The sequence below is a fragment of the Rhynchophorus ferrugineus genome, unplaced genomic scaffold (genome assembly GCF_030347505.1).
Source record: "Rhynchophorus ferrugineus isolate W39M unplaced genomic scaffold, kcgeb_rfMv2 rfM2, whole genome shotgun sequence".
Lineage (NCBI taxonomy): Eukaryota > Metazoa > Arthropoda > Insecta > Coleoptera > Curculionidae > Rhynchophorus > Rhynchophorus ferrugineus.
Window position 1 is genome coordinate 93216377 of NW_027472581.1, and position 20835 is coordinate 93237211.

At 31.0% G+C, this 20835-nt stretch overlaps 1 protein-coding gene across 6 annotated transcripts in view; it reads left to right on the forward strand.

Moving 5' to 3' along the window:
* The window catches only part of LOC143191669 (glutamyl aminopeptidase), a 51677-nt gene that overhangs the window by 3418 nt on the left and 27424 nt on the right, over positions 1–20835 (forward strand). For 3 of the 6 annotated variants that reach the window (XM_076397008.1, XM_076397009.1, XM_076397007.1), the window contains 2 exons: positions 8218–8352; positions 9255–9534. In XM_076397008.1, coding sequence (XP_076253123.1) covers positions 8218–8352; positions 9255–9534 — 415 coding nt within the window. Of the gene's footprint in view, positions 1–1363; positions 1598–1709; positions 1830–5155; positions 5385–8217; positions 8353–9254; positions 9535–19507; positions 20142–20835 lie in introns of those variants that run through there. The other 3 variants (XM_076397004.1, XM_076397006.1, XM_076397003.1) reach the window with 3 other exon arrangements.

Below are 20835 nucleotides of genomic sequence, written 5' to 3' on the forward strand. Positions count from 1 at the left end.
ATATAGTAACACCATCTGTTTTAAATCCTTTAATGAATTTTGAGTAAGTTATATAAGAATCAATCACAGCTTCTTTATTCATTTCCACATATGAACGTAAGATATCCTTTTTATACATTTAAAACTATTCCAAAAGTGTTTCAAGTAGTCGATAAATTGTTTTTTTTTGTTTAACATAAGTAAATGTGGTACTTAGAGAACAATTTACGCATGATCAACCTTTTTTGAGAAATTTTAAACATAGTACTTTATGATATCTATAATATGTCAGTTCCCTTAAGTAACTTCACTTCACGGTTCTCCAAAACTAATTTGAGGACATTTTATTTATTGTCATAGATCAATTTCGTCGATTTCGAGCGAACATCATCATTGTTTATCAGATCACGTTTCAATTCATTGTAGCAATCACCAATTGTAGATTATCTTACTGCATATAAATTACGAAGAAAAATGCCAATAATATATCCATTGTATCGGCATTACAATAGCTAAAATATTAGTGATCTTTGTTTTTGTTATTTAGAATATCAGGTGAAGATTAACGGTATTCCTCTAACAAGATATGCAAATTAGTTTAGCAGAAAATATTCACCAACACTGCCAATTAAGATTAACGTGTGTACCTATAAAAATACCCGACAGGTGGCATTATTAACAATTCGATTAGTTCGATAGATACTCTCTATGCAGTTAAATTGCATATTATAACCTACAAGTTGTGATCAGTTATTTTGCCTGGAGTGAAGTAATCAATAAACAGATTTAAACTTATTTAACTAAATTCTTACAAACACTTCTATATTTTTCTAAGTAAGGTAAAGGGATTTTCAAATGAATCACTAGAAGAAAAGAAACTGACTGAGAAAGAAATAAGTTTATTTGACAGAAAGAAGTCTATTTGACAGAAAGAAATCTTTAAAAATGATTATTTTAAGAGATATCTTTTTCAACAAAGCAACTTTTTTACCTTAAGTATGTGGTTGTAGTTTTTGATAAAACTGGGATGAAATATTAACCAGAAATACACATCTGTCAATATAAAGGGAAACTGTGAGTACTAATGGTTATTGACAGTTATATCTCTGAATTGATACCATTAAATACACATTATCTTAAATCGAGTAAAAATAAATTTTCTCTAAATATTGATGTCTAAAAATGAGTTGAAAACATTATTTAATATTTATCATAAGATTTTCGTTCTCCTGAATTTTAGGCAACCATATATACCAATAGATATGTTTTTCACTGTTAATATAAATCCTATATTTTTGGATTTAATAGCGTTTAGTTAAAATTTAAAAACAAAATGTAATACATTTTTAAATATTCTTTTTTCAAAACGCTTTACTGAATATTTTTAACATATGGCAACACTGCCTTCAATTTTTTAAGCTCATGTGTTTACAAGTGATCAGCTGATATTGTGGGGTGTTAAAATGGCGCAATAAAATCAAGATAAGTCCATAACATTTGTTCTAATTCGTATTAGATACGGTTTCGACAATTTCGGACGTTCTCAAAAAATTACAAATTAACTAATGTTAATTTTTTTGAAAAACATCCATGAATTATTTAGGCCGGGTTTATTTAGGTTAGTAACAACGTTGCGTGGTTGTCATAGAAATCTTGATAAATCAGAGATATTTTCGGTTTTAACAGTATTGATAATATCCGATAAGATAAGTGAATATGTTCTTTTTTAGGGTTTAAAACTAATTCACATGTAATATCACATAATCTATTTAAAAAGTCGTGGGTGGTAAATTTTCCTAGTGTATATAGGTCAAAATTTTCACGGAAATTTCAGCCTAGTTTTACAATTTGTAAGTATATATACTATAGAATTTTTAAAATTAAGTTAATGTTAAGCTTTCGTTCATAAAATTTATTAAGATAATGTAGAGTTTAAAACGAATATAGTAACGTGCATCTTTATAAAATAAATAGGTACAATTATTTTTAAAATTTATGATGACCTGAATAAGTAAGATTGTTTAGGAAAAGATCCTTCGCCAAATTGTCTCTAAAAATACAATCGTCAATATCTTTTATGGTTAACGTGTGTACTTATAAAAATACCCGACAGGTGGCACTATTAATAATTTGATTAGTTCGATAGATACTCTTTATGCAGTTAAATTGTATATTATAACCTACAAGTCGTGATCAGCTATTTTGCCTCAAAACTTCTAGACTAAACCTCAAAACTAAAGATGTACAATAACCATAAATACTAAATAAAAATTAAGCATATACCTAATTATAGAAAAAAAACTAATTCATGAAATAATTAAAAATGGTCGCACAATAACTACTAGAGCTTCTTTAAATAAAATAAATGCTTTATTTATCATTGAACGGAAATATTGTGTAAGACAAATCTAGACAGTAATCGAAATATATTATTGCCATAAAAACAGTCAAAAATATTTTGCTATTTATCATTCACAATTTTAATCTTTTTATCCTAGTACATTAACAATCTTGAAATATATCATTCCAATATATATATATATATATAGACTGAAAACAATCGAGTGAAACAGTCATGGTAAAAAGTAGTAAAATCAGTCGAACCAAAAATAGCGACTGAAACAGTCGTTAGTAAAAAATAGTCAATTACTAAACAATTGATAGTAGATTTCAGTCGATAATTCCCAACACTACTAGTAATATAATTCCACACATGGTCAGTTTCGAATCAGATAAAGACGCTCGATAATCAACCAGATCCATAAAATAACGCACATCATTCAATATACCTTGGAAGAAAAATAAATATCTGTCGAGCATATTTTCTAGACATAGCGCAATCTTTGAACACGGAAGCTTGATATATAAACTAAACGAAACATAATGCTTCCAAAGGAATATATAGAGATGTTAACAATTTATTTACCTAATAGATTCTCTAGCTATCCTCTAACTGTTCTATAGCAGTGGAGTATATACCTAAACTGGAACTGATTATGGTAGCCAAATTCGCGGATTATACAGCGCTATTGGAATAGAGCAAGAACCAAGAAGCCTCTATAAAGAAACTTATAATAAACAGGGCCAAACACTGTCGAATGAAACTGAAATTGTATTCCTTTTAACTTTACCAACAAAATACCATACCATAGCCCACCAATTTCTCATTTGGTTTTAAATGGTATTATAGTATGTTATGAGAATTCTTTCAAATACTTCGGTATCACATTGTATGCCAAATTGAATTGAATGGAAAAAATTAGAAGAAAATATAAAGAGTTAGTACATACAGTCAGATAACGTTATCGATAGATTCTATCTTCAGGCCCATATTTCCAAATTTTTGTTATGAGTGTACCATGGAGAATGTACCAATCTTTGTATGATATTTCTATTGTCTTCGCTGGTAAATCCACAGAGTTGAACACCATAAGTCCACACTGGTTTCAGGACTTGCTGGTAAAGAAAAACCTTATTACATACTGACAGGCCAGAATATCTACCTAATAACCAGTATTTTTTTTTATACTCTAGCTTGAGATTTTTCACATTTTTATCACTGTGGCTTCTACCTGAGTACCATCAATGATCATGCCAAGATATTTGGCTTTTGGTTATTTCCAAACGGAAGTATTTGTTGAAAAATATAAAATTAATATGTTATCTTTAATGAATACGAACTACGAGACACAACAGACAATTTTTTTTCACTTTAATTCATGTTTAAATCACTTAAGGTGGTTATAAAAAATACAATAATTTCGCGAAATTGCTAATCCTGAATGAAATTTATTATCGATTGAAAAATGTTTAATATAATGCGAGTCTTTTTTTATTATTGAATTTATTTAAGTTATCTAAGAAAGGGATTTAAAAATGATCATTTTAAATCCTTTATTGACGTATGATCTGGAGTGCGTATTCCCACATTCATTTGTTAATCCCTTGGCTCGAAAAAGTGCATACACTGTGAACTGTGCTAGACGAACTGTATTAAAATTAGCGTTAGTAACTATCGACTAAAAACAGTCGAAAAATATAGTCAAAAAACTAGCGACTGAAAATACTAATTACTAAGTCAAATACACGGTTCGACTGTTTTAATCAATTCGTGATATCATAGGAAGAAACAAAATGAAAATTAGAGACACTATTTTTCTAATTTCTGTAAATAACTTTTAATTGTATACTTTTCACTCAATTTCAAAACTGTTTGTGTCCATGATACTTCTTTTATTGTTTTCTTTCTAATGGAGAATTTCGTTAAATATATAAAGTATGATTAATATGTAGGCAAGATGCGCAATTTTGAAGCTGCGATAAATTTATTATATGCTGTCATAAGCTGTTTTTTTTGTTGACAATTATTCCTTCTTCAGTATAGTCGATAAATTGTCTTCTATTATTATTAGAAAATAGAGATTGTTTTACTTTGTCATTTGGCTGTTTTTCGTTACTCTTGATTTCGTTTTTGTCTGTGCACTTTTTCTTCATTAAACCACACATTTCTTTCATTATCGTATAACAACATAGAGTCATATGCTGCAATACCTTTATGGTGCTAGTTTTTAGCTTATTTTTTGCTTATTTTAAAGATCAAGTAGTTGCTATTGGAAATTATTTATATATATAAATTTTATATATATATATATATATATATATATATATATATATTATATATATATAGACTTGAAAAAGTAAAATGGTTTTGTTAATATAAATTAGAATTTTCATTACACTTGATAAAAAATTTGGAGTCATTTAACTAGGAATCTTTTACTAGGCTCTGGTAGTATCATTAAATGCTAATCATACAAATGTTTTGTTGTCATTGAACGGTTTTTCACATATTGAGCTATTTTCACGCCACTCTAGTGGTTGGCGTGGCGTAAACTAAACATAAGCAGAGATAAGCTTGACCTTACATCAATGCAAGCAATCAAAAGTAATATTTTTCATTGGAATCTGCATTTTAATTAAATTAAATTACTACCAGAAATATAGAAAAATGTATTCATTAATAATTAATTATATTTTAAATAATACATTTTTCTAAATAGCAAAGAGATCTTTTTTGAATCACTATATAGCATATCAGGGTATTATATTATAATAAAGTAAATCTCTATATTTGAAGCTTGTTTTGTCTGATCTTAGTTAATTTCCTTATCAGTATGAACCTGCCAATTCATATTTTACCAGTTAGTTCTCATGTACATCTGCTTACATTAACCGAAATTTTAATTTTGTCAAAATAATGAGTGTTTGTGGTTGGATTTTAAGTCATAAGACATTGATGTTCTTTATTATAGCCAGTACGGTCTTTTGTATAAGTACTATAGCGCTTGGTGTTGATATATCGAGATTGAGAAAGGAGTTGGATGACGAGAAATCTGATGAAGATGGTAAATATAATCTGGTTTACCTATTATTTAAGATGCATAGTGATTTCTTGTTAAATTGTTAAATTCTATGGTTTTGACATTTCTTTTTAAGTGATTCAGTGTATACAGATGCTAAGACATTAATTACTTTTGTTGTTTGATTAGAAATTGGCTGCTGTCAAAGCCCATTGTACACTTTTAGAAACGTATGGCGATGCTTGTTCAACGATTGAAAAGTGCCAATTTTAAAACCAGTGACAGAAAAAAAGACTTGGAGGACTAAAACAATTCGAAGACGAGGAAATTCAAAATTTATCGGACAAAAGCTTAGTGAAAACTCTCAGAAACTTTCAGACGGTTTAGCAATAAACTGCAGACGTTTTCATGCGATCAAAAAGATCCAAAAGTAGGCAAAATAGTTACTGAATGAATAGAATTGACTGAAAATGCCATTTCGAACTATTTCAACATTGCGGTTTTATTGCTTGCCAAGCAGAAAATATGAATTTTTGTAACGTTTTGTGATTGGATATGAAAATTGGATCTACTGCGATAATCCCAGGACAACCAATTACATCGATACTGAAGCGAATATTCATAAAATCTTGTTGTGCAAATGATGGAATCAGGAAGATGTAGTCTATTATGAACTGTTAAAACTGAATAAAACAGTCTATTAATCTAATTGAACAAATTGTTACTACGTAACATTGCAAAAAGTTCAATAAAACGATTAATACTTGTAGTGATCTATGAATGACAAGACACGCGATACAAGAGTTGCTTTGATGACTTTCATTGACTTTTGAAATTGACGTTTGACATCATAGGACTCATATTTGAACCATCCTATTGTTGAATAAACCTAATAACCTAATAAGCCCTATTTATTATTAATTTTATATATTTCTTTCTTATTAAACTCATAATTTGGTTTATGGAAAATGTTGGTTTTCATTATATGATTCCTGATAAAAAGGCAGAACAATTTGGATCTTAGGGGCCTATTTCGCTAATACCTGCGTTATCAAAATTATTTGAGAAACTGACGCAAGTGTACAGAGTAACAGCAGTTGTAGAAAAGGCATTCGAAGAAAAAAAAACTGTTCTACAGTATTCCTGGACGCGTCATAAGTTACTGACTGGGCATTAGGGAGTAATATACAAAATGAGCAAATTGCTACCGCGGAATTATTGCCTACTGTTGGAATCTCGCATGAAGGGATACTATCGACACTTAAACCTATTTTAGCTAGAGTTCCACTCTTGCGACCACTCCTATATCTAGTCTATACTGCTGGTATCCCAGCAATAAAAGAAACAGTACTTGGAACATTTGCCAACGACACAGTTATCATGGTAAAAGATGTATCTCTGTTTAAAACTGTAGAAAAAGTACAAGTAGCGGTCAACAAGATCTATAAAAGGACTAGAGATTGGAAAATACTGCTTAATAGCTCCAAAGTCCATCTTGTTAAGTTTGCGTTGCGGAAAAATGACAAAAACCTAAGTATATCACTTGATGGATGTCCCATTCCTCAAGCAGAATCAGGCAAATACCTCTAAATATATATCGATGGTATGTTAAACTTGAAACATCATGTTAGGCAAAAAGTAGGCCAGATTAGACTCAAAGTCAAGCAACTGTACTGGTTAATCGGGAGATAACCTCAATTTAACCTAAAATCAAAGAGGTTGGTTTATCAATCTTTGGACCTATGCGGTGCAAATATGAGGTTGCACTAAAACATCGAACCAACTAGTAATCCAACGTACTCAAAACAAAGTTATATGATTAATTACCAATGCTTGTTGGTACGAAACCAACGAAGAGCTGCACAATGACCTCGAAATTAAATGGGTACACGAAGAGATCCAAGATTTCGCTTTATTTCGCATTATACATGAAATATGTTAAGGTTGCACCTTGGAAACAATAGAGCTACTGCACAACAGGCAGGAAATTTAAGAAGATTAAAGCAAACCACACGTACTTGTTTAGTGTATAAAAGTGTATTCTTAAGTTTAGCTTAAATAGATTAGTTTGATTTACACAGTACAAGAGAACAGTAGTAATAAATTAATTTGTAAATTAAGATTGTACTAAGCATATTTATTACAAGAAGTAATTAATAAAAAAATATATGATTGAAAGATTGAAAGAAAATGATTTGAAATGTTTCAGACCAATCAACATCATATGAACATACTCTTTTTAATCCCGAATCCTTATTACAGATCGATAAAACATTGTGTTGCCGCTGTGTATGTTACCAAATTAAACATGGAGTAAATAAGGAGATAACTTGCGAAAAGTCGACTTTCTGATAATTTATTTTGATAATTTGGAATTTATTATTACTAACTGGGAATGCTTGAGCAGATACAATTTAGAATTTACATCATCAATGTACATTGCCTGTTATATTGGATATGCAAAGAACGCAGCAACCCTGAAGTTGCACCCAAATTATATTTGGTTGAAAATATTAACGTCATTCTTCAAGTCTTTAGAAATTTGAATGACAAATTTAAGAAAAATCTTTGACATTTGATTTATAGTAAAATTAACTTCAATATCATTATAGGGTTCTGATTATTCCAATGCTACTCCACAAACCAGACAATAACATATTGATTACGTCTAAAACTTGATTGATTAACTTATTATACTATATAATTTACATTGCAATATTCAGTAACGATGATGATTTTGTATAATTGTTCCAATAAAGGAAAATGAAAATACAGTGCTGTATTAAATTAGGATGTTACAGTATATTGCACATGCATATGAAACCCATGCTCATATTTTGTGTAGTAACATATGTTTATTATGTTGTTATATTTCCAGTTTCTTCAACTACACCTACTACAACACTTTCCACAACCACTGAAGAAACCAGCATCGATATGACGAAATTTCGGTTGCCAAAAACAGTCAGTCCTTCAGTTTATGATCTATATCTTTATCCAGATTTGGAAACAGGTAAGAATGATCAATAATTTAGTAACCGGGTTTCTAAAAGACGCTTCTATATGACGTAATGCTCTATAAGATGATTTTTGAGTAAAGTAAACTTAATCTCTATTTTTAAAACATTATTTTAATACTGTTGGATTGTATTTGTCTTGTATTTTCTTATATATCCTTAATAACCGATATCACAGAGCCAAATTGGTTGAATTACTTGGTTATAAAGTAACGGTGTTAGAGTAGCACTGTATTTTTCGAAATTTGATTTGCGGTCTCTTTTATTCCTTTCTTATGTGTGATTTCCATTGAACTTTAGCTTCAAGTATCAGTTACAAGCACGTTATATCCTTACACCATTGATAGATAGTTTGATTTTCCACTAATCTTCTTCATTAATTCTTAAACCATATGCATCTGCAGTGTGAACTATCTCATGAAGAATGTTGGAGCTTCAACATATATCAGCGAATATAGCACTATCATCAGAGAACATATCATCATATTGAATGCCATGTCTGTTTTCAAAAACTTTTTGCTTAACTGCATCTATTGCTATGTTGAATAGCAGTAGAGAAATGACGTTTAATGCAAACAACTAATGGAATGGATATAACTGATAAAAAGTATCGCTGGGTTTTTCTGTAATTACAAAACAATAGTCTTATTGAGAACATCAATCATAATATTAAACAATTGCATGTTTGTGCTAAACAGTATCCATTTTGTTCAATGGCTTACTTCGATATACATACCGTTGCTGTCTCGATGTAGCGAAACAGATATAGCACTCGTCTGTTTGGTCTATAAGCTGCCGGAAAATCGCAACAGTTCGTAACATACATTAACCTAAAACTCCAATATCTTCAAATATTCGTCCAAACGATGCTGCTGCCATATAATTATCTTATTTTCAGGCTTATTCAAAGGAACTGTCATTATATCCGTTAATATAAATGAACCGACATCCTCTATCCTGCTGCACAGCAACAAGTTAAACATAACAAGTGTCACTGTCAAAGGAGAACCTGCCAATTTCTCGGTCGATGAGAAATATGAAACTCTGGAGATATCCAAAAAAGACGGTACCCAGTTTACTTCGACGTTCGACAACATAGCAATTCAATTCAATGGCGACATGAAGAATAGGCTGGTCGGATTGTATACCAGCAGTTATACCAGTTTAGGAAACTCAACGTGCGTATTCATATAGATAAATCGTATATTTATTTTCAAAGTAAATTGGATCTTTATTACATGCATTATTATGCATATTACATGCATATTATATGTTCTTCATCTGCTGTTGATATTATTTGGAGATCAAATTATTTAGAGATATAGAGACAATTTTTAACAAATTTTATTTACAAATAAATCTACAATTACAAACTAAATTTACAATTATTATAAGGTCTATATATATCCAATAATCAGATCAGATGATGTTAAACGTTTTAGTCTACGCGCTTCACTATCACGTTGCATATGTAGCTGACACTCTTTCGAAGTACTTTACACAAACACGTTGAATTACACTCGTTATAGGTTCTAGAGGAATATCGCGTTGTATCACTTCATTTGAGACATAGTACGGAGCATCAACAATGGTACGCAACGCTTTATTTTGGAACCGTTGAAGGATGGATACATTAGATTTGCTAGCGGTACCCCACAGTTGGATATGGAATTATTATAAGGTCTATATATATCCAATAATCAGATCAGATGGTGTAAAACGTTTTAGTCTACGCGCTTCACTATCACGTTGCATATGTAGCTGATTAGCGAGTATATTCAGATGCTGTGACAATCTTTCAAAGTACTTTACACAAACACGTTGAATTACACTCGTTATAGTTCTAGAGGAATATCGCGTTGTATCACTTCATTTGAGACATAGTACGGAGCATCAATAATGGTACGCAACGCTTTATTTTGGAACCGTTGAAGGATGGATACATTAGATTTGCTAGCGGTACCCCATAGTTGGATATGGAATTATTATAAGGTCTATATATATCCAATAATCAGATCAGATGATGTTAAACGTTTTAGTCTACGCGCTTCACTATCACGTTGCATATGTAGCTGACACTCTTTCGAAGTACTTTACACAAACACGTTGAATTACACTCGTTATAGTTCTAGAGGAATATCGCGTTGTATCACTTCATTTGAGACATAGTACGGAGCATCAACAATGGTACGCAACGCTTTATTTTGGAACCGTTGAAGGATGGATACATTAGATTTGCTAGCGGTACCCCACAGTTGGATTCGGTATGACCAAATAGGCTTGAGTATAGAGTCATACAACAATGCCTTGTTATCTAACGATAATTTGGATTCATGCCCGATGAGCCAATACATTTGATATAATTTTAGTCCCAGTTGTTTCCGTTTAGAGAGTATGTGCTTCTTCCAGGTTAGGCGTCGATCTAAAGGCATACCAATATATTTAACATCCTCTGCTTGGGATTTTGTTTCATTGGCTTAAATGCACCATGTCTTCAATCATAGTTGTATTTGCTCGAGGTGGGTTTGTAGGTTCACTGATGCTGTGACTGGATCTTCATGAGATGCTAAGATTGCTGTGTCGTCTGCGTATGTTGCCACATTAGTTATTTTTGTGGTGGGTAGATCGGCTGTATATAGAAGATATATATTGGATCGTGCGGAACTCCTTAATATATTGGATGTAATTCGGTATGTTCATCACTTTATTTTACATTAAAACGTCTATCAGTGAGATCCGATTTAATTAACTGATAGTCCGGATGAGAGAGAAGTTTCTTTAATTTAACCTTCAAGCCCGTATGCAATACTTTGTCAAAAACCTAAGATATGTCTAAGAAAGTACCTGAACAGTACCTTTTGGCATTTAGGTCCATGTTTACTTTGTTTACAAGTCTATGCCTTTGTTCTATAATTCCATGCTTATTACGAAACCCAAACTGATGTTCGGGAATAATAAAATTTCTATTATATAGTTTAGCTTCTTTATGTATAGTTTAAAAAAACAATACTAAATAGAAAACTACTATGTTGCGTGAAGAAAAGTTCAAACCATCGAATTTACTAAACTACTTAAGCTAAAGTTAAAAATACACTTATACTTGTTTCATGTTTTATGGCGAAATATTGGATCATTTCGTAAATCCATTTGATTTGGAGGTTACCGTGCAGCTCTTCGTTGGTTACGTAACGATAAGCATCGGTAATTAATTGTAGAATTTTGTTGTGGCAGCGTTAGATTACCACTTGGTTTAATGTTTTCGTGCAACCTCATATTTGCATTGAATAGATCCAAATTGGCTTTATGATTGACTAATAAACTAATCTCTTCGATTTTAGGCCATGTTGAGAGTATCTTCCGACTAACCAATACAGTTGCTTCATTTTTACTTTTTTATCTGCCCTGCTTTTTGTCTGATATTTGGATTACTGATTACCTTCTATATTTATCTTTTTGATGATATTTACAGTTTAACCTACCTTCGGGATGGATGTCAAGATATTTAGCTGATTCTGCTTGAGGAATCGGGCACCCGTCAACTAATATAATTACGTTTCTGTCATTTCGCTGCAACGGAAATTAGAATAGACAGATTTGCATTATGCTGTACTTTCCAGTCCGTAGTTCACTTGTGGATCTTGTTGAAATATTCCGGAACATGCTTCACTATCAAACAAGCATTGAATATATATGTCAACATCATGATTGCTTTTCGTGACAGCTCTTTCAATAATTCAAGGAAACTATCATCAATTCCAGGAGCTTTTTTCGGCTTGAGGATGTTATCAATTTACGTGGTAACTTCCAATGAAGAAATCAGATTTACAGCTATATTTAGCTGATAAACAGGAATTATATCCATTATAGATTCTGTATTATTTGGTTGGAACACGTTAGCTAAATAATTAAGCTTTTTCGTCGTTGCGTTGGACTCATTCATTTCGATCGTTTTTTATCTACGAGTTTTACGAAATCTTCGAGTTACTTTCCATAGCAAGTAATCTTTGTCTGGTTCTGGGCTTAATTCACTTCAATATTTTTCGAAGCAATTCTGTTTATATTCTTTAAACTTTTGCTTTGTCTGATTACTTATTCTATTAAATATTGTTTTGCCTACATAATTTATGATCCTGTACCATATTCTTATAGCTTTTCGACTTATTTTAGGAAATTGATCGTAACTTCGAGGGGATATTCTAATTTTTCTCTTAATATTGGAGTAGCTTCTTTTGCGGGTGACAGAATTTGTTCAATTATATTTGGGCTTAGATTTAAATTGATTTGTTCCCGAGTTATAAGTTTAAACTTGTTCCACTTCCAGTAAATTTGTAGGTATTTGTAAAGGATAGCCGAGTTTGAACAATATTAGAACGTGATTAGATGTTAGTTCGTACATGTTCTCGATTTTTATTTGAGCTACACTTTATTTCTGCTGGTTAGCCAGTAAGTGGATACGCGTATTGACTGATAATTACAATTTGCAATATGAACTGCTGTGAGTAATTCATTTCTTTTTCTAAGTTTTATTAAGTCCCCTTCAATGAAGAACCTTGGCAAGTACCTAATATGATATTGCCCAACTGTTTCTTGTGATAATTCAACTGTTATCTGATCTCCAATAATATTAATATTTCTCTTTTCTTAACTACATAGTTTTAATTATTTTAAACTATTTTAAATATAATAAATCGTAATAATATAAAAGTTATTTTGCAATATTAACATTAACGAATGACTAATTGATTACAGACAGATGACAGACCAAGCATAAATACTATACAATAACAAATTTACTATAAAATATGTCAAAGCTAAACAAACAAACTTGAGGCCTCTAATGATTAGGTATTATTCCACCATTAAACCCAACTATTAAAAAATCCTAATTACTCTGTTAATTGTATGTTATTTTATTTTATGGTTGATAACACAACCGTAGCCGGAAACTTGCGATTACATAATCGTATTTTGCTAGGCAATTAATTTATTTGAACTTTTTCGCAATAGTTAGTACGATCTATGCCGTCCGTCCTATGCAAATAGGTGTTCGAAGTAAAAGTTCGGAACCGAAAATAAATATTAATCGAAGCCATTTAGAACCATAACAAATAGCTATTTGATGTGCATGTTTTATTTAGACTTTCACTGATTACAAACGGGGCCGATAATCGAGTACCTCGGTACGTTTCGGTACCAGATTTTTTCATTTTTTCGTCAGCTATTTTAAATTGTTTTATTGGGTCTGTATTTTCTTATCTAATTAGATAAATAATACATTTATTTTGAACAAGGTATTGTAATAGGATTAACATTAAAATTAACTTACAGTTTACATATTATTCCGTTTTCTGTTTTCGGTAATTAATAACAAAAGCCTTAAAATGTATTTTTATATACAATAAATTATAATTTTACAGAAAATATGTTTTGGAGAACTGAAACAAGGGACAATGGGTAACATCATTGACACTAACTGTAACTGATCACTGATTATTTTTCTTTGTAATATTTCCTGAATTATTATTATATCTGTGATATCCATCGTATGAAACCTCTTTGAAGGTTTTTTTCAGTTGTTGGAACCAAACACAATACCACTATATGCACATTAATATTTCATAGTCCTGAATATTCAGTTTCTGTGTCGATGTGGATAACTCTCCTGGACTAACCCATGATATTTTTTCTTTGGGTTGTTGTAGTAGCTGCACTTTTCGGTGCCGGTTATAATACGGCACAGAATATTCTTCTTTTATTGTCTGAAAAGCGGGATATTGAGACGGTTCGAAATGGAGTCATTTCATGTAATAGCCAGTTTCTCTTCTTTTGAATCTTTCTCATACATCTCTCTCATTTCGCATGAAAACGTCTGGAAATAGTTTATTAAAGCTTCTCAGCTATCTAAAAGTCCTTTGAGAGTTTTAACTATGTTTTCGTCCAATAAATATTGCATTTTTTTGAGTTCTATATTTTTTGGTTCTCCTTGCCATTCTTAGTCACTGCAATTAAAATCACCGCAATTATAAATCGTTAGGTATGGACCTCGGTAGCAGATATGTTCAAATCAATCAACAATAATAATGAACGTTGTAAATGTAATCTTGAGTCCTCTATGATTAACGTCTCTATAGACCGAATAACTCGTTAACACTAAATAGGAACTGTCATTTTATATAGAACAAAACATAGAGTTAAACAATTAGGTTAAGTTGTTTAACATTTATACCTCGCATTTTCACCAGTAGATATCGCTGATCAAAATACATGTAAGTACTTAATATAAATATTATTCCTTTTTGGATAAACAAAATGTACATGTACAATTTACATTTACAAGTACGAGATGTGTTATTAATTAAAATAATTTATTTATTCACCTACATTACGTCCCCTTGAAAGTTGTCCCCATTATATTTTATTAGTTATACCAACGTTTTTTTCCAGTGATTTTTATTTTTGGAATTAGAAAAAGTCACATGGAAATATGTCTAACGAATATAGCAGCGAGAGTATGACTCAATTCTTTGAAATAATACTATAGTCTTTCTTTAGAATGTTTAGTAGTAGTTTTAGTTTGAATATAAAAATTTGCATTCTCAGGATGCGAAAGTCATTAATTTTCGCATTAAGACATGTGCATTAAAGACATGTGTGCCTCATAGGAGATTCGTTAAAATTAATATTCGTTAAACTTAGTACTTTTTTTGTAGATTCATTAAAGTGTCAATGGTACCTAAACATGTTATTCTTTTAAAAAAAGTACACTAAAATAGCTCAAAATTTAGATATTTTGTCAATGTAACATGCTTAACCATAACAACCTATAAAATTTCAAAATTTCGTTTAAAATGGTCATAACTTTATCATTTCATTAAGTTATATATATATATATATATATATATATATATATATATATATATTATAGATCGCAATATACATTTTCTCTAGGTACAAGGTCTATTAAATATGCCTCTCTCTCTCTCTCTCTCTCTCTCTCTCTCTCTCTCTCTCTCTCTCTCTCTCTCTCTGTGTGTGTCATATGTATATAGAAAAAATATAATTTAAAATATATTGAATACATTGATGAGTATGATAGGATTATAATTAGTGATGTCATGCGGATATTAATTAAAATTTTAGCTTTACAAACATAATTTTAAATTGGTTATATCCTTAAAAAAATATACGAATCAAAATTGACTTCTAGATATTTATAAATAAATCAACCTAGTTTTATCGTTGCAAAAACCTAGATTATTATTAATTTTAAAACAACTTTTTTAATATATATCGTGATATATATTTTCTATTCGTATTTATCATGTTACTTTATTTTGTGTTTGCAGAACTATTTTAACTTTATATAATAATATTTTTTATCAATGAGTTTTAAATTAACAAGATGCAAATTTAAAGTGTCCAAAAATAGATTAGTCATGCGATAGATGAAGGTTATGTATCATAAGAATATTAGCATAAGAAGTGGTATTAGTCAAGTTTAAATTTTGAAATACTAACAAATATGCAACAACATTAAACCCATTTAATGTAAACATTATAATTTTAATTTCAACAAGAAAATCCCCAATTAAATTGGCCATTCTCTGTTAACTAAAATGTAAAACCACAACAATGATTATCAAATAACATTGTTATTGTAAAATTTAATTGTAGGCTTTCTAATTGGACATTAAAAGAAATAATTTTTTTAGGAATATTGATTTCAAACTAACTACAATTTTGTACTGTTTTTTATATTTCCGAATTTGAGATAAAGTCTGTTTATTAACTTTCTTGTGATAAATGCAATTTTCTAACCAGTAATAGGTGAAAAAAATGGTTCTAAAGAGAATGAATTAGAACTACTCTAGATGTCATCAATATATTTCTGGAAGGTTAACTATGTTGCTCTGCTGCCTTTTTGGATATAAGTCAAACCTTTTATTATTCTAGATACTATTTTAACTTATTCTAGAGATTATTAAATCTCACTCTAGGTGTGTATTAATCAGTTCGTATGGTAGTTTGCGTTTGAGCCTAGGCACTGTCATCGCTCACATTTAATCGTTTGGCGAGTGCATTGGGATACACTAATAGTCTTTCAGAGTATTTCGAACTAACATTTCGAATCACACTTCTAATAAATTCTTATAATAATGGGTTCTAATAACTAATAATAAATATATATTAGCGTTGGTAGTATAGTAGTGTATTATAGTGTAGTATATTAGCGTCGATAGTAAAAAAAGTAGCGACCGAAAATAGTAATTACTATTTTCAGTCAAATGCACGATTCGATGGTTTTTTTCAATTCCTGATGTCAGACGAAGATGTACGAACTCTTTCTTGTATAAATTGTGAGAGAGGAAAGGACGGAGATAATTGTTGGGGCAGTTAATTTTATATGTGGTTATTTTTTCCAACAGTAGTATAAATGAGACGGAGACGTGCATATTCCTTCACGTACTAACTTTGAAAAGGAAAAGGAAAGAAATAATTACTAAATACTAATAACATTCAATTTATAATTTCATTTTAAACGAATGAAGTAGTATTTTAATATGTTAATTACTATTTTTAAATTAAATAATATACTATTATAAATATAAACAATACAATAGAACTTAAACAAAATCTAAAAACTAAAGATGTACAATAACCATAAATACTAAATAAGAATTAAACGTCGTAGAAATAAAAACTGATCCACGACTTAATTAAAAATGATCGCGCAATAACTAGTAGAGCTTTTTAAAATAAAGTGTTATTTATTATTGAACGGAAATATTTTTTAACAAATATCGAAAGAGTAACCGAAATGTTACCTATTATTACCATAAAAATAGTCAAAAATACTTTACTATTTATCATTCACAATTTTAATCTTTTTACATTATTACATTAACAATATTGAAAAATATCGTTCCAAAATGCTGCTATATTAACATACAATATATTGTTGCTTACAAGCAAACTACCAAAAAAATCATAAAATTATATATATTACTTATAAATCTAGGTAAACATAAATTGGGTACATTTTACCCAACGCTAGAATAAATACATTGTTCTATTTTGTCGAAAATTATGGTTTTGATTTTCCGGTATATGTAACAGGTCATTTGAAAAGTCCCCGGTCTGACACATAGACGGCTCTACTAGAATTAAATCCATATGTTTTTTAGTTAGCCCCAACCCTCAAAAGATGCGTGTATCAATTTGACAGCTGTCGGATCATTAGTTTGTGATTTATAATATTTTGAGTGAAGCAACTTTTGTTATTGTTAATAAAATGGATAAAAAATAATTTCGCGTGTTGATAAAATATTGCTTTTTGAAGCGAAAAAATACAGTTGAAGCAAAAACTTGGCTTGATGCCGAATTTCTGGACACTGCCTAGGAAAATCAACCATCAAGGATTAATATGCTAAGTTTAGACGTGGTGAAATGAGCACCGAAGACGGTGAACGCTAAAAGAGGTTGTTACCGACGAAAACATTAAAAAATCCACAAAATGATTTTGAATGACCGTAAATTTAAATTGAATGAATTAGCAGACACTCTAAAGATATCAACTGAACGTGCACATCATATCATTCACGAATATTTGGGTATGAGAAAGCTCTGAGCAAAGAGGGTGCCGCGCGAACTCACTTTTGACCAAAAACAACGACGACTTGATGATTCAGAGAAGGGTTTGAAGATGATCAAGCGTAATAAACCCGAGATTTTGGGTCGATATGTGACAATGAATGAAATATGGCTTCATCATTTCACTCCGAAGTCCAATCGTCAGTGATCCGAGTGAAATGCACACCATGAACCCGCTCCAAAGCGTGGGAAAACGCAACAGTCGGCTAACAATGTTAAGGCGTCTGTATTTTGGGATACGTATACAATAATTTTCATTGACTACCTTGAAAAAGGAAGGACCATCAACAGCGACTATTACTTAGCGTCATTGGACCATTTGAAAGACGAAATCGCCTAAAAACGGCCGCAATTGAAGAAAAAGAATGTGCTGCTTCACCAAAACATTGCATCGTGTCACAAGTTAGTGAAAACGATGATAGAAATCCATGAATTGGGCTTCGAATTGCTTCCTCGTCCACCGTATTCTCCAAATCCATCCCTCAGCGACTATTTCCTGTTCTGAGATCTCAAAAAAAAATGCTCGATGGGAAGATATTTTCGTCGAATGAAGAGGTGATCGCCGAAACTGATGCTTATTTTGAAATAAAAAAAAATCGTAGTACAAAAATAGCATCGAAACGTTGGAAGGTCGCTATAATCAGTACATCACCCTTGAAGGGAATTATGTTGAATAAAAAAAACTAATTTTGCCTTTTGCTAATTTGAAAAATGTGCTTTACTATGATAGGCCGGCGATTTTTCAGTTGACCTGTTACATTTTTTTTTATTACTCTTCGTGAGTCCACAATCTGCCCTATTGGCAATAAGTATTTCTTCTGTTTATATTATATATACATGGCATGTAGAAAATCACTTCATTAAGCAATCTTCTGTATAAAATATTATCTTAATTAATTAGACTTATTCTAATGCTTATTCTAAAGTCTACATATGTCCAGTAATCAGATCAGGTGGTGTTAAACGTTTTAGTCTACGCACTTCACTATCACGTCGCATGTTTAGCTGATTAGCGAGTACATTGGGATGCACTGACACTCTTTCGAAGTACTTCACACAAACACGTTGGATTACACTCGTTATAGGTTCTAGAGGAATATCGCGTTGTATCACTTTATTTGAAATATAGTACGGAGCATCAACAATGGCACGCAACACCTTATTTTGGAACAACCTGTTACATAAATATAAATATTTTTTATTTTTCAATTTTTATGCTGTATATATATATATATATATATATATATATATATATATATATATATATGTAATGCAGCGCATCTGAGAATGAATCATGTCGTATAAAGAATCATTGACCTGTCTTGTCTCGCGAATCGTTTCTAATCGACCTACCTATTGAAATCGTTCGGCCAAATACGTCCGACGAGAAAATTATACACCGATTACGGTACTATCTACGGCCAGAACTTAGAGTAAAGCCCCTACCTACCTAAGCGCGCATCGAAACATTTACCAGTTCAGGTAAGCTCGAGAGTTTGCAATAACTGGTGAAATGTACGACCGAACCCACAACAGTTCGTAAGATGTCGTGTTGTAGGAAACGGACCGACAAGAACGCGGATAAAAAGTCCGGAAACAAACTGGTGCTGTACTTCTGCAGCTGTTGCGCGTTCTGGTTCATCTTGTGCGTGGTGTTGGTGACCGTTCTTGTGTTCGTGGGAAGGCATCTGTTACACAACAGCATCCCTCCGGGTGTTTACTACGTCTACAAACAACCGTCCGAAGACCGACCGGAGATTCGCCAAAGTAGTTATAAGAAATTACCCAATGACACGCGTCCGTCTTTGTATGATCTAACGCTGTTTCCGCACTTGGACAAAGATTATTTCGAGGGTTTCGTGAACATATCCATCGACGTGTATGCGCCGAGAAAGGAGTTGATTCTCAACAGTAAAAATTTGAGTGTTTCTTCGGTGACCTTGGTTCGTAAAAATTCGAGGATTATTCAAATATTGAGTGTGACGGAGAACTTGGAGGATGAGGTTCTGGTTATCACGCCGAAAGAAAAAGTCTTCCCTGGAGAATACTTCCTCGGACTTAAGTTTAGTGGAAGGTTCTTTGGTAAAACCAAAGGTCTGTACAGAAGTACTTACAGGTTCGAGAATACTACCAGGTAAATATCCCAATAGATACAATATATACGTATTTTTAGCTTTGTTCAATTCTCGTTTTGTATCCAAAATGTATATAACTAAACATTACCTGACATATTGAGGTTTTACTAATTTCCTAAAAATAATTATGTTCTATGTGTAAATGGAAATGTTTTTTTATTAATATATTATTACTAGTCGCTGTCGACTAACTTAAATTTATCTCTACAGTGATTTAAAACTAGGTGCCTATCTAGGAGGGCGGCGCCCTTTGGTTCTTACTTAGTTTCTAATAAAATATAATCAAACTTATATTTTTAACATAAAAAATGACTTTTTAAAATAAAATATGTGACTAAACAATACTACAATAATAATATAATTTTGTCACATTTACACAAAATTAAATTACGAACAAAACTTATCTTTATTTAGTTATTATAACGATTATTATGTATATGTTTTATTTTAAATCTTTTTTTGTTTGCTTATTTCTTACTTTTTAGTGAGTCCCTTATTTATTTTTTGAAATCGATTCATTTTTTTTTAAATATTTTATTTTTCTCTTTTTTGTGTTAGATATGTACTCAATAAATTACGCAGTTATTCTATTAAGTATTACAATGGATAGCTCAAGTAAAAGTTCAGCCCGTATAAGGAAAAATAGGAATAAAGAAACATTGATTGAAAATAAGGATCGTTTCACGCTCTGGG